The sequence below is a fragment of the Oryzias melastigma genome, linkage group LG4, assembly GCF_002922805.2.
Source record: "Oryzias melastigma strain HK-1 linkage group LG4, ASM292280v2, whole genome shotgun sequence".
Lineage (NCBI taxonomy): Eukaryota > Metazoa > Chordata > Actinopteri > Beloniformes > Adrianichthyidae > Oryzias > Oryzias melastigma.
This window is the reverse complement of record NC_050515.1, coordinates 23,644,058-23,662,982: the sequence shown is the minus strand read 5'-3', so window position 1 is coordinate 23,662,982 and position 18,925 is coordinate 23,644,058. Positions and strand designations below refer to the sequence as shown.

Genomic DNA, 18,925 nt, shown 5'->3' with positions numbered 1-18,925 from the left:
AAACTGATTATTCTGATAAAAACTTTCCCTCCAGTCATGGTTTGATATAATCTCTCTGAATGTTGATCATTAGTTCAAAGGAGCAACTTTGAGCTCTGTTTTTGATGGCACTTTTTTTTACTTACCTGGTTATGTGTTGATGCAGGACTAAACTCAAAGTAGGAGCTGTCCAACTTTCTAAAAGAATAATCAGAGACTTGACTGCTTCCACAGATTTGATGAAAGTGACAAAAAGAAACAAAAATACACAAGCTAACTAAACACAAAAGACTTGTCTTGTATTTTATCTTAGCTTACAGAAAAAAAAACATGTGTTAGTATGTGTTTAAGGGAGTCATAATATAATAAAACTAAAACAATCAGTCAATCTAAGCAGCTGTTGTGACCCTAAGCAGTTACATTAACGGAAGTACTGCTATAGTAGAGGTAGAGCTGTAAGTTTTTCCCTCAGCTACCTAAAGACCTACAGCTTTATTTACTAGCAACTATTTATTTTACACAAAACTTTAAAAAAAATAATATTTTTAATAAAACTTTTGTTTTATTGAGAAAAGGATGTTATTCTGAATTTTTTATTCCATTTTTTTAATCAATTGGCTTTATTGAGACATTACAATCAAACCGTTACTTAAAAATACCAGATTAGATGCAAATATTTTATGAATGTATTCCATCTTTATGATGAGAACAGCAAACAAAATCCCCTCAAAGATCTAGACCTAAAGATACCGAAGACATTTGGGATTTCTAAAAAAGCAGCTGTCAACAATTACTTCCAATGTAAAAAAAAGCATATATGTGTTTGTAAATAGTACAATTTATTCAGAATATACAGGCATATTCTAACGTTCATGAATCTATGAAAAGATTTACTGTAATGTTAAAGCCTAAAGCCATCTATACGATGACAGTGAGACGTTTGTTTCAAAGAAAAGTGAAGAAATCTTTCTAAGAAAGACCAAAGGTTAACATGGAAAGCTTATCTTCATGCAGCACCATATCAAGGTCAGTTGAAGCTGTAACTAATCATTTTAGAGCATTTAAACTGCTAAAAGTCAACTATACACGTACTACACATAGTTGGCTTATTTGGATAATTGGATTTTAAAAATGAAAGCAACAAATGTCAAAAGGTCATTGTGGTTTTAAAAAGCATGAAACCTGAAAATGATCAAATGATCCAAAGGAGAGTCCCAGAAATAGTGATGCAGAAGAACCAACATCTCATCTGTTTTTTCAGTTTTTATCATTTATTCTTTCATTGCTTGAATCATGTGCGTGCATAGTGTCCTAAGGTGCTTTAAATGATATCTTTGCATCTATTTTAAGGTAACAAGAGTTATTATTTCGTTTGTTTGAAGGAGAGGCCAATAAAAGATGTCTTTAACAACAGTTTAGATCAAAAAACTTTATTGACAGTGCAATCAGAGACACAGCAGTCACTAGCAACACTGAAGAGGAGTTTACAAAACTTTTGAGGGGGAAAAATTCTAATGAGTAAAGAAAGCAGTTCATAAGTTAAATCCACATGTTCCTTAAAGGAAGCCGTACTCTTCACCTTTGCCCTGACGGATGTGCCGCGCTCACACGCTGGTTATGAGAACTTTGCTGCCTGGGGAGGCGGTCCCAGGAAGCCCCCGGCCTGTTTGGTAGCAGCTCTGGACGGAGCGAGGCCGAGCATTTTCTGAATGTTCTGCAGAAACAGGAAAAAAAGACTTAATCAGAACTATTGTTTTATGCAAACACCTCATCAAGCCACCAAAACAAACAAAAAAAGAAAAATACAGGGAAGCTAAACTGAAAAAATGATAAATTTATTGAGAATAATAAAGCTGTCTAAACATTTTCTGAAGATAAACTGATGGTTAGAACCACAGATGTCTGGAGGGGTGGAGGGATTTGTGACACGTGTGACTAAAAGGAGGATATTATGTTTGAGAACAGAGTAGGACTGGAACAGAAGCTGATATTTTGAGCTTAAATATCTTAATTATACATTATCAACAGATTATGTTCCCCCTAAATTGATAATTTTTGGTTCTGTGTCCACAAGTGTCCTCCTAAAAAAATCAGAAACTTTCCAAATTTCTGCTGCAAAAAAGTTTTCTGAAAACAGTACAGCTTCTCATCTGTACTTTGATGAAGCTCTGCTTCAGGAACATAACTCCTGCCCCTCAGAGGCTCACAGTCAATCCGCAGTGAATTTGTCTGTGCAGCGCTCTGGTTTACTGAAGGTATGGAGAAGAGTCAGGGCTCACCTGTCTGATGGACATGGTGCAGAGGATGTAGAGGAAGATGAAGGAGCAGTCGGTGTAATCCTCGCCAAGCAGGTTACGGTGCGACAGCCCCTGGATGTAAGACAGCGGCACGAAGGGCAGCTTCGCCACGACCCTGCCATCGAAGCTGAGAACAGACGGACGGCTGTCAGTGGTCTTCACCCCCATTTCCCTACTATTACATATCTGGATCTAATCAGTAGTAAATTGGGAATAGACAGCTGGCAAACAAGCAGGATTGTACATTTGAGGGACCAGAGTCTTAGTCTAAAACCATCTAGGTTACTTACATGGAGTTGAACATTCCCATCAGCGCTGTGAAGCAGAAGCCAATGGCAAACATGGACTTCATCCGAACCTGCAAGAACCAAACAGACGATCAGGTCAAGAGTTTCTGAGCATGAAAACTTCCAGCATCCTCACCATGGACAGGTCTCTGTTGTTGTTCTTCAGCTTCTCCTCCTGCCTCTCTGCAACAGAGCAGAGCACCGGTCAGCACAAAGCTGTGTGGACACGAGTATAAGGAGGAGCCAGAGCTCTTCTTACCAATCTTTTTCTTCTGTTGACGTCCAGCAGACTCTGTGATGGTCTCTTTTTTCTTCTCCACTGGAAATTTAATAAAATGTGCCTTAAAGAAAACCGATCAGTCCAGCCATTTAAAAAACAGTGACGCGGTAGTCACTCACGCTTTTTGCTTTGCTTTTCCACCTCAGCCTTCAGCCGCTTGTACTTCTCAGTCCGGTAAACCAGCACCCAGGTAATTCCTGTGGAGAAGAGGGCTGGTTTTAGCAAAAGCAACTAGTCCTTCCCATCATTCATCTGTTTACATATTTTTACACTAGCTTACGGCCCCTAAAACCCCCAAGCTAACATTAGCAGTGCAACAAGCAATGTTGGAGCTATGCAGCCGTACAGTTTTAAGACAAGGCCATTTGATATTTGGATCTATTTGTCTTCAAGAATGGAGTGGAGCAGGAGGCTTGTGGCTTGCCCAGCGTATTTTCTACATCACCAGTGCGATCTTTTTCAAACAGAATTTTATCATCTGCTCCGAATTAAAAACAATTAAAAAAGAAAAATATTCTGAAATACAATTTCAATTTACTTTAAATATGTTTAAAAATCCCACTTTAACATGTTAAAACACACTATTTTCTTTGGGAGTTGATCTTTGTAGTACAACACACAAACAAATAAATTATGTTTTGTGTCACATCAAGTACTTCTAGATTATCTCACCTACACAGAAAACATCAGATCATCCTTTCTAAATGTTAAGAGAAAATCTATTTTCACAGTTCTTGTATTAAAATAAAGGTGATGAATAAATATTTTAATTCAATTCAAAAAAGTAAGGGAAAACTACCAACTCGTAAGCAGCTTTTAATGTGTAAATGAATGTTACGTGAACTAAATATGTTCTGTGGAAAAAATTTAAAGTCAGACCTGACAAAAAACAAACTCAAAGCAAAACTGAAATGACTTTAATATAATAAATATCTGGCTCAACGTTGTACAGATGGATGGCTCTGTTGTTGTTAGCCATTTCTAGTGTACTGGAAACGTTTAGGTTGTGAGGCGCTGTAAACTGGGAGTGTAAACAGATGGATGATGGGAAATGGAGGCGAGTTTACTCCACTCCAGCAATCCCACACACACCTCAGAGTTAAATTTCTAATGCTGTTCTGCAGAAATTATGCCCAGAAAAGGACACAGGATTGTTTTTGTTTGTATTATTTTGGCTAAAAACTTCATAATCATAATTAAAAGTCGACTGGGAACACTTTAGAAATAGATCAAAAGATGGTCAGGGTGGGACTTTATGTAGGCAGGTTAGAAAATAACACATTTTCTGATTCTTTGTTTCTTGTTTTCACATCATTCTAGAAAAAATAAAATATCCAGGAAAATGACTTACTTTCTAACAATCTAATCTGAGTTCACTAGACAGTTAACGGATTACCCCCTTGCTAAAATTCGACGGTGTCGGAACGCAGGTTGGATTCGGAGTATTCGGACGCAGCCCGTGGTCGGTTTGGTTCAAATGTCGGTGCTTTTCATTCACCTTCGGCCAGCAGCGCCGTACACACGGAGATGAAGACGATCAGGATGGTGTCCGCGAACATTGTACTCATGGTAGTGGCGTTTCGGCTCTCTCAATGCGGTGGGTTAGGGTCCAAATCCTGGAATCCTTCACTGAGCTCCGTCAGCTTCCGGAACTGTTCACCCCGGGAGAAGAAGCACTTCCGGTTCACTCTGGCTCATTAGTAATCCATGTGTTTTGCCCATAGACTGTATATAAGAATAACAGTCTATGGTTTTGCCAGTCCCAGCTAGATGGGTGGCCGCATATTTAAATCAAAATTGTATTTACATTTCTTTAAAAAATATAAATGAAAGAAAAAGTGAAATATGTCTTAGATACACAGTTAAAGAAAAAGTGAAATATGTCTTAGATACACAGTTAAAATCATATTTAACAAACTTATGAGTTGATAGAAATTTTATATGGCCAAGAACAAGAACTGAGCAGAATATTCCAACATTTCACATTTGTATATATTTGAGCATGAAAAGCGACCCATTTTCATTACAAACATAGCACAGAACTTCTAAGTTTATCAGATGGCTGTCAAGACTGACAAAGGGGATGAAGGAGGGCCAACTTTAAAGATTATGGTTGGATGAGTTCTCGCTGCAACTTCATCCTACTCTGGTCTCAAAATACAGAAAAGACTGTCCTAACGTCTCTTAAAGAAGCAAACAAAAAGGAAATTAAGACAAGAAGTCAAACCCAATAAAAATCAGTATGTACAAACTATATTTAATTATATTTAATAATTAATTTCTGCAATTTTGTGAATAGGTTCTCTTAATTTTAAGGAAAACTCAAATGCAGAAAATTTGGACTAGTGACAAGTACATGAGGTACTAAAACTATGGTGCTGTTTATCAAATATCTAAAGGTATACTGCACAATTCATGTTTTAAAGATCATCTTTCAGCAATAAAAATTGATGTTATCCATCAAGAAGTTTGATCAAAATTATATAAACTGATACACCATCTATCAAAAAGTTTGATTGACAGCTCTAGGGTCAAAGGTGACCTGTCAAATTACCATAGTTTGTTGGAAAGGGTTTTCCTCAACTTTACATGTTTTGCTTTGTTTTTTCTTTCACTTGAAGTTGAGGAAAACATTTTCTTGAAATGAAAATATTTATTTAGTTAATTTTTAAATTAAATCTATTTTTTTCTTTAGTTTATCTGGCTTATTCAAGTCAACTATTGTTTCCTTCTCTGTGAGTTATCTAGAATGTAGCCAACTTCGGTCCTCAAGAGTAACAAATGGTGCCCTGTACACAATTTTTAAGAACATATATATATATAGTAGTTTTTATAACAAGTGCCCCAACAGAACTAACGGTATCTCTGGATACAAAAATAACTAAGAAAAATAAAACCTTGATTTGTATTTTTATTGTTACTTCATTCAGCATAAAAAAACAGAGAAAATAGCCTTTTTTCAAAATATGAAATAATTTGGAACTTGTGAATAAGGTTCTCGAGTTCCTTTCAAAGGATATCCTGTCACATTGGATGATCTCAATGACGCTAATGTAGAAGGAAAATGTGTCATGTCAACAATAAAAGGAGAAAAAAAAAACTATTGTAGTTTGTGATGCATTTCAGTGATAAATCCATAAATCTAGCAAACCAAAAATAAATGTGAGACAATTAAGTGACCTTTACTGTATTTATATAACCATGAAGTGCAATATATAAATGCTTGAATTTTTTCAAAAATAGAAAATCTGCTTTATAATCCTGTTCTCCAGAAGTACAAAATGTTGTCCTTATTGACTCTCCCATTGATTTTCTCTGATACAGTGAACAAAAAAATATGCCCAAATATTGTAGTTCAACTTGTAAATTGCACTGTCTTTTAACATTTGTGAATGAGTTGAATTAAGTTAAAGTTTTTTACTTTTTGAAAAACTTCATTACTTACTTTTTACTTTACAAAATAAAAATTTTTGTATTTTTCTTGAACCAGAGAGCCACAATGGAGGGGAAACGAGCCACATGTTCTAAATCCACATATGTGGCACTAACAGCATCTCCTCAGGAAAAAAAATGATGCAAAAGAGTTTCCTCCCTTCCCCTGGTGAAGTAAAAACCTGGGCAATTATTTTATTTTTATAAAGGATATAAGATTACATTTGAATCCAGATTACAAATTCCCCTCCTCATATTCACTGAAACACATGACAATGAAAGCTGAAATCAGTGACTGTAAAACTCCTCCTTTACTTTGCTGTCCTGCAGTAATAGATTACACTCAGGCCTCAGAGGGGGTGCTCTGAGAGGGGGTGTTCTGTCCGAACAGGCTGCGGAACAGCTCACTGCGCGCCTCGTCACTCATGGAGCTGTTGTCCATCGGCGCCATGAAGTTGAGCAGCTTGGAGTGCGCGTGGAAGCGGACCTTGCGGCCCTTGCTGGCTCTGGTGTCCACTTTCCTCTTCATCTTGCTGCGCAGCTTCTGGATGGCCAGCCACTGCCGCCCCGTGGCCAGCTGCTCGTTAGAATCCGCCGTGCTGGTCTTGCGCTCGATCAGTTCCCTCAGGAGCTGGTGGTAGAAGTCGTCGTCGTCGAAGATGTCCTCGTCTAGATGTTTGAGGTGGCTGCTAGGCTTCACCCCCTCCTGTTCATCTGCGCTCTGGCGTGTGTCCAGGGCCTTCTCCGTTCTCCCCAGGACTCTGTATTCTGAGCGCTGTATCTGGGTGCGCTGCACCAGCCTCTCCTTGTCCTCCAGCACCTGCTGCACCTGGGTTACAATGCTCCTGTCGAAGGCGCCGAAGCCCCCGCGGCCCCCCACCAGCCTGGTTCTGTCGTCCCACTTCTGCAGCGTGGCGGTGCGGAAAGACTCGAAGGAGGAGAAGCGTTTGGCCATGAGGGCCGGGTAGTCTGCCATCTCCAGCTTTCGTTTTGGCCCCCGCCGCTCCGCACACTCTTCATCACTGACCAGCTCTTCATCTTCACTGTGACTCACAATGCTCTTAGTGTCCGGGTTCTGCTCCAGCAGCAGGTCCTGCAGCTCCAGCAGGGACCTCTGGAGGGCCTTCAAAGCCTTGTGGGTGTTCCCCAGAACCCCCTGCAGCTCTGCTCCGCCCCTCTTCCGAAACTCTGGGAAGGTGTGAGGCTGCGGCAGCTGGTTAGCAGTCACCAGCGCCTTCTGGATCTTGATCCGGGCCTCGAGGAACTGGTCCCACAGCGCCAGCTGGTTCCTTACAGCTCTCCCTTTCTCCACCTCCCCATCCACTTTGTCCTGAGAAAACGTGCGAACCACTTCCTCTTCCTCCACAGAGTCATCATCTTCATCGCTTTCTCCAGACTCTCCACTCTCCTCCTCATCTTCCTCGCTCATCTCCAGCTCCTCCACGCCCTCTGCCAGACGGTGATAGTCCGCTGAGGAGTCAGAGGTCTTCATCAACGAGGGCTCATCTGAATCATTCAGGGAATCGCCATCCTGAATCTCCTCCTCCTCATCATCATCTTCCTCCTCCTCCATATCTTGCTCCTCATCTTCACTCTCATCCTCCTTTTCTTCTTCCCTCTTAAACTTCACTTTCTTTTCCTTCAAGTATGGTTTATTATTTTTCAGATCCCCTTCCCCCTCCTCCTCCTCTTCATCATCATCATCGTCCTCAGTCTCATCCTCTTCTTCATCCATCAACAGCTGTTTCCGGGTCACCACCTTCCCCTTGTACCGCGTGTCGGACTGCGGAGCGCAGCTGCGTATCCGCAGCGCGCTCGTGCCGCATTCTTCTTCGTCCCTCTCCTCCTCATCGTTAGGTCGGTGGATCACGCGCGCTCGTGTCTGCTCCTGGACGTCATGATCCTCCGGGTCTAGGAACGTGGGTTCTGGGTTCAGAAGTTCTTCAAGCGCTTCTGAGAACGAACCCGCCATTCCAAGCCAATGCACGCAAAGCTGAAGCGGCGACGGGATGATGACGCAACTAATGCGCGACAGGGGAAGTTCCATACCCTGAACGCTGTTTGCAAGGCAAAACCACAAGATTTTAATTCTTTAGCCAATTTTCTGAGGAAATCAATATCGCACTACATGTCAATTAGTTTTTAGTACGAAAAATAAATACTGGTAAATAAAAAATAACGTAAAATGCAAGCTAGTTTGAGCCTTTTATGAGAGTTTTCACAGGTTGTGTTTGCTACAAGTGATTAAGAAAATGTAATATGTTAATTTGAGAAGTAAGGTAAAATAAATTTGGGTATTTTATTGCCTAATTGTATTTTTAAACAATACATTTTTGCTAAAGAATCAGAGTTTAGTTTTATGACTTTCAAAGATTACAGTGTTTGATATTTGTAACTGATTACAAATGTTGTTTTTTTTATCTGTTTTTAACTGGTGCATTTATTTCTTTGTTTGAGCAAAACAATTGAAACCAATATCTCAATACCTTCAGGGGTTATATATAAGAAATATTAGGCGCTGAAAAGCATGTTTGCATGTCATCCACATCCAGCAGACAGCTTAGGAACACCATAGAAAATAGCAGAAAAACAATAGAGACAGCTATTATATGGAGGAATTTCGTACAGCTCTGAAATTACTAAGTAATTTAATGTTGCAAAGTTGCAAAACTTTGCTGATGCGTTACCCTTCATATAGGCTAATGATTGAGACTGGTATATTTTTTGACAGCAGAGAGATTTTACCACTAAAAGTATTTTTAAAGGATATTTTTATTGCCTTATTCTGATGATGTGCTTAAAGTGTTCAATAAAATTAAACTGAGTTTTAAATTATGTTTAAAATATAGTTTCCTGTAGCATAAAATAAAAAAGTCTGATATTTCAAGTACATTTTGAGTCTTGTGTGGTCGTTCACATAGTTGTTAATTGTGCTAAACTGATGTAAAGTTGTCTACACAAAATTGTGAGTGTTCTACACAAAATTGTTCATTTTTGTGGTCCACTATATACAACTTCCAGACGCTGTTTGAGATCTCAGCATGAATCCTGTTTGCGCCTAGAAGACAAAGTTTGGGGCGCAAAAAAAATCAGTGATGCCTTCTGGAGTGCGCATGCGTGTAATGTCGGCGACTCTGGGCTGTTGCTGCTACTTGGTTTGATCTTCCGAGTTGACCCACAGAATCGTTTTTTAGAAGCAAATATGTCTACAAGTGATTTTTATTTGAGGTATTACGTTGGGCACAAGGGGAAGTTTGGACACGAGTTCTTGGAGTTCGAGTTTCGGCCCGACGGTGAGTCCTGTTCGGCGGTTAGCTTTGGCTAACGCGGCTAAGCTACGTTAGGCCGCGTTGATGTTAGCGCCATATTTGCCTAAACCTAAAACCTAAAGAAATATATGAAGACTCTGATCTTTCCTCGAAGCAGTTATAATAATTTTACCCGAACTTAAACCCATATTTTGTGTCAACTCCCCGTTCTACCGTTAGTAGCCTTAAGCCAATTGCGACCGACCCTTTAGCCATCATGTGCCTCTTTTGTGTGATCAACTCCAAGTTCCACAGGTTGACGCCACATCTGACTTTAAGGCATTTTATGGTTGACACTGACGGTTAAATTAAAGCAACTATACTTTTTAAAATTATAAATATAGTTTGATTTGATTCGCGCGCCCACGTGTGCGTGTTTATTACCAGTTATTTATGCATTCAGTTGAATGAATGAACGCAATTGTTTGCTTCCCGGCAGGTAAACTAAGATACGCCAACAACAGCAACTACAAGAATGACGTCATGATCAGGAAGGAGGTAAGTGTTGATCCCTGATGTGAGTGCGGTTCTAATGTAGTTGTGATCCACAATCCTAACGTAGTTCTGATTCTCAGTCCAGTGTCCTGATCCAGAATCCACACACGCTAATCAACAATCCAGTTGTGGTTCTGATCTAAAGGGAAACACACTTTACTAAAGTCAGAATTCACATGTGGTTCTGATCCACATGCAACTCTGCTCCAGAACTTATATCTGGTTCTGTTGCAGTGTTTGTGTGTGTTTCTGTTACAAAGTCTGTTCTGTCTTTTTGAGTTCATGCGATTACTCATAAGTTTGTGCATTCTGTTTGTATTAGTGTTTACTACTGGCTTACTTATACATGTGTTCTCACATCTTAATTTTACATTCATTTGTTGTTGTGGTCAATCAATATGTTGAATCATATGTTCATATTTAGCTTGTGATTATGTGTCTTCATGTATACATGGACAAGTGTGTTTACACATGTATTTGAGTGTGTGTTGGGGGTAAATGTATTCACTTGAATGCTGCAGATGTTTAAAAACGCACTGACTCGTGTTCATTCTTCTCCATGAAGGCATACGTGCACAAAAGTGTGATGGAGGAGCTCAAAAGGATCATTGACGACAGCGAAATAACCAAGGAAGATGATGCTTTGTGGCCGCCACCTGACAGAGTTGGAAGACAGGTCTGTCACGAATCTCAGCACCACTTAAACTCTCATTAGTGTTTCTATGTGCTCTACAGTCAGAATAAACACAGAACTTAAACCCACAGCCAGCCATCATTCTAACACAGGGGTGTCCATAGCCACCTGCTGGTTTTCCTGAAACCCTGCCGTATCTGCTATATTTTTGCCTGAAGAAATACAAGAAAACCCTTTTGTTTTTGATGAATCAATTCAGAGATTCGTGTAATTTAATAAATCATTTTTTAAATAATTTCAATCTCTACTCTTTGACTCTATATTTGCTATTTTTATTCTCAACTTTATTATTTTTCTTTTTTGTATTTGAATTTCCTTGGATGGATGTTATTTTAGCCCACTGTGTGACAATATGACAAAAGTTGGTTTGATGTTGATCATCTTCAGTGGTCATGTGACATGTTCACAGGAGCTGGAGATCGTCATTGGAGACGAGCACATTTCCTTCACGACTTCTAAAATTGGGTCCCTAATCGACGTGAATCAGTCAAAGTGAGTATTTCCCATAGAAGCTCCACCCATGTGTTCCTGTCCGATCTGACCTCTGTGCCTTTCAGGGATCCTGAAGGTCTCCGAGTCTTCTATTACCTGGTCCAGGACCTCAAGTGTCTCGTCTTCAGTCTGATCGGCCTGCATTTCAAGATCAAGCCCATCTAAGATGTGCACGTCACTTCAGCGCACGTTTATGTTCTTCTACTTCATTTGTACATTTGCTTTTTGGGGACTTTTTTTATTCTGAATAAACAGTGGAGGAAAACCAGCAGCATCTGTCATTCATGAGCGTTAAAGTTACAAAGCGTTTAGTTACATTAGCTTTATTACATTAAATTAAACCACAGAAAGGCTGAAGACAGATGAACCACAGATGAGGTATGACCTTTCTCCATCTTCATGATGAGGCACGCTGCGTTCAGCTGTATAAAATCTGCTTCAATGATTCACACATGAATTAACATACATACAGTAAGTTCTTACAATCACTTAAGTCGAGGCAAAGTCTGACTGCCTCCATCTCAGCTGAGCGGCTTCCCCTCCAAAACACTGAAGATGTCCTCCAAAGACTTGTGGACGCATTGCAGGAACTCGTGCACGTTACGTGCTGGATAGCTGGACACATTGCAGCCGACCCAGTCGTCATGGACGCCATAGCCGACCCCGAACCCGTCCGGCACCACTGGAGCGAAGCCCCCCAGGCTTACAGCAGGACTGGTGAGGGTGCTGGTGGATAGGATATTGTGGTTGATGGCGGCATAGGCGGGGTCTGTGTACAAGCTGTGCAGCAGCCGTCCCTGAGAGGTAGCTAGGTATCGCAGTGCAAAGAGGTGACGGTCGAATCCTTGACCTGGGGGAGAAGCAGCGGTTATTCGGGAAATGTGTGAAGATGTGCATCATTGCAACCTCTGACCACAAACAGAAAAAAAGTTGACAAGAAATTCCTGATTTAAATGCAGCTCGACAGTGAACTTATTTGTTTTTACTTATAAAGTCTCTAGGAGAATGGAAACAGCCCTGAAGATGATTCTTCTGATGTGTCTGAACTCCATCCAGCTCTTAAGCAATGTTCACATCACCCTCGGCAACGCGCATTTTAAGCGACCACTTCCGGTATAAAAAAAAAATTGATCTTAATGCAAGTTTCAGGCTTCCACATTAAAAACTGGCATTCATGTGTAGCTACAGAACTTTCTACAAATGTAGTGATGGAAAAAAACAGAGTGAGGGAGATCAAATCATTTGGAACAATTGCTTAAAAAAAAAGGCTTTGGTCTCATGGAACGTTCAAAACACCTCACCACAGCAACATCTAGTGGTTAGAAAAATACTCTCAAAATTCTGCACTTAGTAAAACGGAATGTATACATAGTATTGACGGCATTACAGATAACTGCAAATGAATAAGCATATTCTAAAAGGAATAATTTGATTTTTTTTTAGACAGACAACACTAGTAAATCTGAGTACAATTAGATAATATACAAACAATAATTAGATTCAGCACTGCGTTGTTTTATATATATATATATATATATATATATATATATATATATATATATATATATATATATATATATATGTAGTGATCTTGCCATCACTATATAACCGTTTTCAGGCTCTATGCACAAAACACACATCCATTGAACACATATTGAAAGCTAAACCAGGTCGAACTTTGACCAATCAGGGACTCAGATTTAGAAATTCTGAAAAAATGACGTTTCTTTTTATTCACAGAAGTGCCGACTGTTAGAAATTGATCATGGATGAGATATTAATAACTGCATTTTTTCCCTTTTGGTATTATTTGACACAAAATTATTCAGATATTAGAACAGAGTTGTGAAAGAAAAAGTCTGGAGCAAGATTTGGTAGATTTGTAACTGTAGATGGTGGACATGCACTAGAAAACAGTAGCAAAAGAAGAACAAGCCCCTCCCTGATTACCTAGTGTGAACATCATGTGCTAAAGATGTGTTCAAGAATGTGTGTTAATCATTTATTTAGTCCCTGAAGTTATATCTACAATCAGAACCACGGTTCAGATCTGGAACCATAGTCCATTTCATTGACAGTCTATGAGAACTGGACTGAGTGAGTGTGATGTCATCCATAAAAAATGATTACTTTTGTGTCTTCGTGGTTCATACGTACCCATAGCTGCCTCCTTTGTGAGCTGCCCGTGGTATTTGGAGCACTCATGGAGCATGCCGCGCAGTTGCTCCACGCTGTGGGCGCCCGGCTGTTGAACAAAAGCCTGAGAGCATCGCTTGGTATGCACAGTGGCCGGCCGGATGGTCTCTGTGCGGCCGTGCTTGAAGGCTGCGGTGCTGCAGGACTCGTAGGTCGCCACTGTCTGTCCGTACTGCCTCAAGAACCCCATCTGAAAAGCCAGCTGGACCACAGCATCCGGACTCAGCTTGCTCTTCTTCAGCTGCTCCTTCCCGCCCTTCTTGAACTCCATGGCGTCGATGGTGAGTTTAGACACGGCCGAGTCAAAGTTCTGCTTGGCTTTCTTGATGCCGTCCTTCAGCTCGCCGGTCAGTTTGAAGTCCAGCCGGCGCACGGCGGAGGCAGAGTCTGCTGCCGGCGTGGAGCCGGGGTGCACGAGCGGCCGCTCCGTCGTGTCTTTGAAGACCTCGTTTTGGAAGCGAAGAACGGCGACGCCATCGCCCCAAGCGTGCTCAAAGTTGATGGCGGCTTGACCGTCTTTGGCCATGATGATGCTGAAGGACTTGTCGTACCAGCGGTTGCAGCCATCGCCGTGCAGCATGTTGTGGGAAATGTGGATGTGGTCCTTCATGATCTCCTCATCTAAGCAGAGACAGAAGAGGGCGCTGTCCACCGTCTGCAGGTCCTCTGCATTCCCGGCGGCTATCAGCTTCTCCCTCAGTCCTGCCCAGACGTCTCTGTTCTCGCTGGTCAAAACCCCCAACGGGAACTCCGCCTCCGGTGCTGGGTCAGACATGATGTACTTCAGGTGGGCCTGGACCTCAACCGGCTTCACCATGTTGCCATCGCCATCAACGACGTCAAAGACGTACATGTTTCCTTTCCTCAGAACCAGCAGGTGCCGGCCTTTCTCATCGGTGAAGAGCTCGTCCCGCCCTCGTTTGGGGATGCGGGTGGAGTTGAAGAGGCGAAAGTACTGAGACATGTCCAGAGGATACGCGTTCACCATGTAGGCTCCATACCAGGACAGTGAGGACGGGACCCAGCGGATGAAGTTCTTGAACTTGGCCGTGTCGCTTTTGGCAGGGTTCAGGTGGAAAACCTCAGGCTCCAGCAGGCCGGCCCGCAGAGTCTTCATGAAGCGCACGGCTGAACACACCATGTTGGTGGAGCGCACCAGCGGGTCGTTGTACTCCTGTTTCGGGTCGGGGTTGAACGACATGAAGGGGTTGAAGTTCAACACCAACGAGTCGCGTGCAGACAGATACATATCAAACCACGGAGCTGCGGACAGGAAGACACGTTAGCAGCTGTTAGCGTGAGCCGTCTGTGATGCTGTGAGGCAAACAAACACCTGAAATGTAGCTTGTGTGCTTGTTGTTCTTGTCCATTAACACCAGCTCCTCGTGCAGCTGTCTGCCCTCCCCATTCAGGAAGTCATGAGCTACTTTCTCTGTGGTTCTAGACGTTCACAAAAAGATTAATTTCAGCTTAAGGTGATAATACAACTAGATGACCAACAACAGAAAACAGACCTGAACTGGTCATCGTCCAGCAGAGGCGTCTGGGCAGCCAGGTACCTCCTGATGGTGTCCTCCAGTTTAGGGATAGGTAGCCTAAAGATAAAATAAGGCTTCAAATAAGAGAAAGAGAACGATAATAAAAGCAATTTTGCTCAGTTTAACCTCTGCCAAACAGGTTCTAACTGAGGCTGTCTGAGAACAAGATAAATGACTGAACTTTAGAAGTTTTAAGATGTTTCAACAGCCACTTTGACACCTGTGCTGAGGTCAAAAATCTGAACCCAAACCCTTAAGCTACCTTCACAACGCCTTCAGCAATCTGCATTCAAGCAGCCACTTCCAAGGAAAACTCTATGTAAATGTGTATTTCAAGCATTTAAAACTTTAAACAATTTAAAGCAAAATACAAGGAGAAGTTATCGTCAACATGAGGAAAAGGGACCATGAGACAAGAAAAAGAATAACTTAGATAGACCAGTAGTACATAATCATTAATGATAAGTCTCAATATTTGAAAATATAATAAATGATCCAGTAATTATGTATTTGTATTATTTATCCCAATATGTATTGCATGTAATCCTATACATAATAACAATGTTGTTATATCAGCCCTAATTTAAGAACTCCCTTTCAACCGATAATATCGATTGCCTAAGTATGGTATCTGTTGAATAATTGTACATCTTCTTCTTTCACTTTCGGCTTATCCCTTTCGGGGTCGCCACAGCGTAACAGCACCCAGTGTTTTGCATCAGTGATTTTGCAGAGTTTTTAAGCCGGTGTAGGTAGCAGATGTGCTCAGACCTCCTCGGTTGTTTACTCGGGATGAATCCGTGCATTGTTATGGCGGAAGTGTGTCATTCTCCGTGTCACGTGACAGTGGTCTAATGGTCCGGACCAATCACAATCTTACACGTCATCTATGCGCAAGCCCCCGAGCCGATCTGACAGGCCGAGCACATCTGCTACCTACACCGGATGTCCTTCCTGACACAACCCTGTACTTGAGGGGCACAGGGACCCAGTTAGGCAGCAGCGTCAAGGGTCTTGCCTAAATTCTATGACATCAAGTCTTTAATTTGTCGAAATTTAGCGGTGACATAAAAAGCCAGGAGCAAGATTCAGTAGATTTGCACCTCTTCAACATTTCCAACCAAGCCTCTTCCAACTGTACATGCGCTAGTAAACAGTAGCAAAAGTAGATGACTGCCCTCTCTTCTACTGCATTTTAGCCCTATGGGATGAATGCAGATTCAAGGGTGTTCTTGAATGTGCTTCATATGCCTAGTGTATACATATGTAGCTCGAAACAACAAAGAAAATCAAGAGCTTCTTGAGTAGGAGGCACTGAATCTTTCAAACATTTTGAACGTCGGACATAAGACAACATACTGTTATTGAGGCATCTGATCGGCCAGTTTTTAACTTGAGTAACTTGAACAACTACAACAAAAAACTATAATGTAAAAATTAGGGCTGTCAGATTTGTGGCGTTAAAAACACATTAATCTGACACGTGCATGACGCCGACAATTTTTTTTGACGCATTAATCACGGATTTTCTCATACGTGCCTTTCCATACCGCGGGCGTCCCCCCCTTTAACTCACCGGCTGCTCTCACTAGAATCACCGAGCTGCGAGCTAAAACTGGCCGGCGCTAGGACCTGGAGAGCTCCTGCACTCTAACCCGACTCCGGTTCGCGTCCAGTACCACGTCTGGTGGTACCGGCTCGCGTCCGGCGCCGAGAGCTGCGCACCCCCGACGTTCCAAACAGCAAGCTCACCGGGGGACGTTTTAAATGTTCTGGAGGTTTAAGGGTGATCCAGCCCCAGCATAGCGGTCTGTCTGCCGGCATATTCATGGCGTGAGCTCTACTGGACACGTCGCTGCATCGAGCTGCAGCCAGAGAACGCGGCGGCAGTAACAGACTGTCAAACTATCCACAGTGTATCCCGCTTTTCTCAGTCTTTAATGTTTTAAAAAACAAAAGTTCATTGGAAATGACAAATCTCTATTTCATTTCTTACTGCAAATCAGCAGAGGAGAAAAAGATTTGGTCCTGACAAAAAATGAACATGAAAGTGTTATGGAAATGTTATTTTTTATGTTTTTTATTTAAATTTTACTGAACGTTGATTGAAGTTTAGAATTTAAAATGCCCTTCACTTGGACTTGGGCTTTTGTTAGGCATTTTATGTTACAGCCTTTTATTGTTAAGAAAGTTTATCTCAATAAAATGTTACAAAATAAAGTATTTCTGATGTAAACTATTAATTTTGACATTCTTGTTTTCATAATTAATGTAGAACTCCTAAATTCCACGAAGCAGTCATTTTTTTCCTTATTAATTTGCAATTAATCGCGAGTTAACTCAGGAAATGCAATTAATCGCGATTAAAAAATTTAATCGCCTGACAGCTCTAGTAAAAATATAGGATTAACAAGAATAGTTATTCTGACAGACAGAATGACCGCTGTTCATTTCTCAATAGAAGTCTATGGGATTTTGGCTCCTTGGAATCAGCGGATACTTCCTGTTTGGACCATGATGGGGAGAGGTCACTCAGTCCAGTTCACATATATAGTTTTTGGTCCATCTTCACCCACACAGCAGGTGTGGTAGCATGCTTAGCACAGGCTAAATTCCAAGCTCATCCTTAATAAAATGAATGAAACAACCTACCCCAATGTTGCAAATGTTATCAATGCATTCATTCACTGTATTGTTTAGTTTGCTATTCATAGTTTTAATCTTATTTCTATTTTAATTTAATTATTTGCACAATGGTTGTGTTTATTTTGTGGCTGTTTCATCGGTAAAGACAGCTATCTCGTTTATTGAATTTCTTTGCAATGTAAACACACACACAAAAAAAAACTCAGTTCTCAGCAGCGCCACCTGCTGGCTGTGGAGTTTGAACTTTGGCCTAAATTAGCTTGTCCCCGTGACCCCTCGCGCACATTCATACCGTGGCAGACTTTTTTGGTAGTGCATGGACGGAACCACGCTCCGGTGCAGGAGTTCGCTGGAACATGACTTCTTGCCGACATGAAACCGGCAGCGGAACCGCAGAGCTGGGCTCCGAGAATGGAGCAGACTCCCGGGCTTCCTCAGAGACGCGGTCCGCTGAACCCAAACCAAAGCCGCCATGATTCTGCGGGGAAATGACAGCACCTTTAGAGGTTGGAGATGCGACCAGCTGAAACCAGATACCGCATAAAGTACGAACCAGAACCCCGAGACCAGCGCAGGAAAACAGAATGGAAGCAGGAAGTCCAACTGGCACTTCGCGTCACGTGACACACTTTTTTTCTGTTTAACTTTATTTAATCTCACAAACGACAAACCCCATGTCAACTAGGCCTGTGTGATACTGAGCATTTGGCATCAGTATAATACCGATGCGATACCGGTCTATATCGCCAATATCGATATTTTTCGTAAATTCCGTGGATTTGACATAAAACTCAAAATCTCAGTTGTTTTCATATGCTATGGATGTGTGTGTATTTTGTTGTAAGTTTCACTTTTTTATTACATGATAAACATGAACATAGAACTAGGACAATGTTTTAATTAAATGAAAAATAGTTTATTAAAATAAAAACTTCGTGAAATTAAATAAAAAGAGAAGAGGTGAATGCAAAACAGTCAACAAACCAAAAGAAACAAGTAACTTTGAAATAAAAAAAAACAAAATTTTTAACAATAAAAAAGCAATTGGTTGAAATATAAATAATATGTAACTAAATAGGCTTAAAACAGAACAATAAAAACTGGTGCACAGTAACTTATAAAAAAAAAACAACTCAGCATTTTAGTAGACTGGAAATAAGGTGAACAATGCATGCTCTTTCTCTGCATCTGCTGAGATCTCACAGGACTGGCGAGAATTATAATGTCTGCCACGGACACCAGTGAAGATAAAAAAATCCATGGAAAAAAAGTTCAGTGTAC

General features: G+C 41.2%; 4 protein-coding genes across 4 annotated transcripts; 1 reads left to right on the top strand and 3 right to left on the bottom strand.

Moving 5' to 3' along the window:
- Positions 1-1,393: 1,393 nt before the first annotated feature.
- On the bottom strand, positions 1,394-4,528 carry tmco1 (transmembrane and coiled-coil domains 1). The gene is made up of 7 exons (XM_024279144.2): positions 4,342-4,528; positions 2,963-3,040; positions 2,823-2,882; positions 2,700-2,746; positions 2,567-2,634; positions 2,259-2,403; positions 1,394-1,693 (listed from the first exon to the last, which is right to left on the bottom strand). Exons 1-7 carry the CDS (start codon positions 4,409-4,411, stop codon positions 1,595-1,597), a joined length of 567 nt encoding a protein of 188 aa, XP_024134912.1. The 5' UTR covers positions 4,412-4,528; the 3' UTR covers positions 1,394-1,594.
- Positions 4,529-5,736: 1,208 nt separating this feature from the next.
- On the bottom strand, positions 5,737-8,325 carry aatf (apoptosis antagonizing transcription factor). The gene has a single exon (XM_024279125.2). The coding sequence runs from the start codon at positions 8,320-8,322 to the stop codon at positions 6,619-6,621; it is 1,704 nt and encodes a 567-aa protein (XP_024134893.1). The 5' UTR covers positions 8,323-8,325; the 3' UTR covers positions 5,737-6,618.
- Positions 8,326-9,363: 1,038 nt separating this feature from the next.
- On the top strand, positions 9,364-11,533 carry magoh (mago homolog, exon junction complex subunit). Its single transcript, XM_024279146.2, has 5 exons — positions 9,364-9,568; positions 10,023-10,081; positions 10,644-10,754; positions 11,182-11,264; positions 11,330-11,533. Exons 1-5 carry the CDS (start codon positions 9,478-9,480, stop codon positions 11,427-11,429), a joined length of 444 nt encoding a protein of 147 aa, XP_024134914.1. The 5' UTR covers positions 9,364-9,477; the 3' UTR covers positions 11,430-11,533.
- A 33-nt stretch (positions 11,534-11,566) lies between these two features.
- On the bottom strand, positions 11,567-18,312 carry cpt2 (carnitine palmitoyltransferase 2). Its single transcript, XM_024279124.2, has 6 exons — positions 18,198-18,312; positions 17,937-18,122; positions 14,975-15,055; positions 14,794-14,900; positions 13,422-14,723; positions 11,567-12,114 (listed from the first exon to the last, which is right to left on the bottom strand). Exons 2-6 carry the CDS (start codon positions 18,116-18,118, stop codon positions 11,786-11,788), a joined length of 2,001 nt encoding a protein of 666 aa, XP_024134892.1. The 5' UTR covers positions 18,119-18,122; positions 18,198-18,312; the 3' UTR covers positions 11,567-11,785.
- Between the last annotated feature and the right edge of the window lie 613 nt (positions 18,313-18,925).

What these genes read in the sequence shown, in the direction of transcription:
- tmco1 (XM_024279144.2), bottom strand. Translation starts at nt 4,411, where the DNA reads ATGAGTACAATGTTCGCGGACACCATCCTGATCGTCTTCATCTCCGTG. An exon ending in ACAACAGAGACCTGTCCATG is followed by an intron (nt 2,635 to 2,699) that starts GTGAGGATGCTG and finishes TGGTTCTTGCAG; the next exon opens with GTTCGGATGAAGTCCATGTT. An exon ending in ATGGGAATGTTCAACTCCAT is followed by an intron (nt 2,404 to 2,566) that starts GTAAGTAACCTA and finishes GTCTGTTCTCAG; the next exon opens with CTTCGATGGCAGGGTCGTGG.
- aatf (XM_024279125.2), bottom strand. Translation starts at nt 8,322, where the DNA reads ATGGAACTTCCCCTGTCGCGCATTAGTTGCGTCATCATCCCGTCGCCG.
- magoh (XM_024279146.2), top strand. Translation starts at nt 9,478, where the DNA reads ATGTCTACAAGTGATTTTTATTTGAGGTATTACGTTGGGCACAAGGGG. An exon ending in GTTCGAGTTTCGGCCCGACG is followed by an intron (nt 9,569 to 10,022) that starts GTGAGTCCTGTT and finishes GCTTCCCGGCAG; the next exon opens with GTAAACTAAGATACGCCAAC. An exon ending in ATCGACGTGAATCAGTCAAA is followed by an intron (nt 11,265 to 11,329) that starts GTGAGTATTTCC and finishes TGTGCCTTTCAG; the next exon opens with GGATCCTGAAGGTCTCCGAG.
- cpt2 (XM_024279124.2), bottom strand. Translation starts at nt 18,118, where the DNA reads ATGGCGGCTTTGGTTTGGGTTCAGCGGACCGCGTCTCTGAGGAAGCCC. An exon ending in CTGGACGATGACCAGTTCAG is followed by an intron (nt 14,901 to 14,974) that starts GTCTGTTTTCTG and finishes GTGAACGTCTAG; the next exon opens with AACCACAGAGAAAGTAGCTC. An exon ending in CACAAAGGAGGCAGCTATGG is followed by an intron (nt 12,115 to 13,421) that starts GTACGTATGAAC and finishes CTTCTCCCCCAG; the next exon opens with GTCAAGGATTCGACCGTCAC.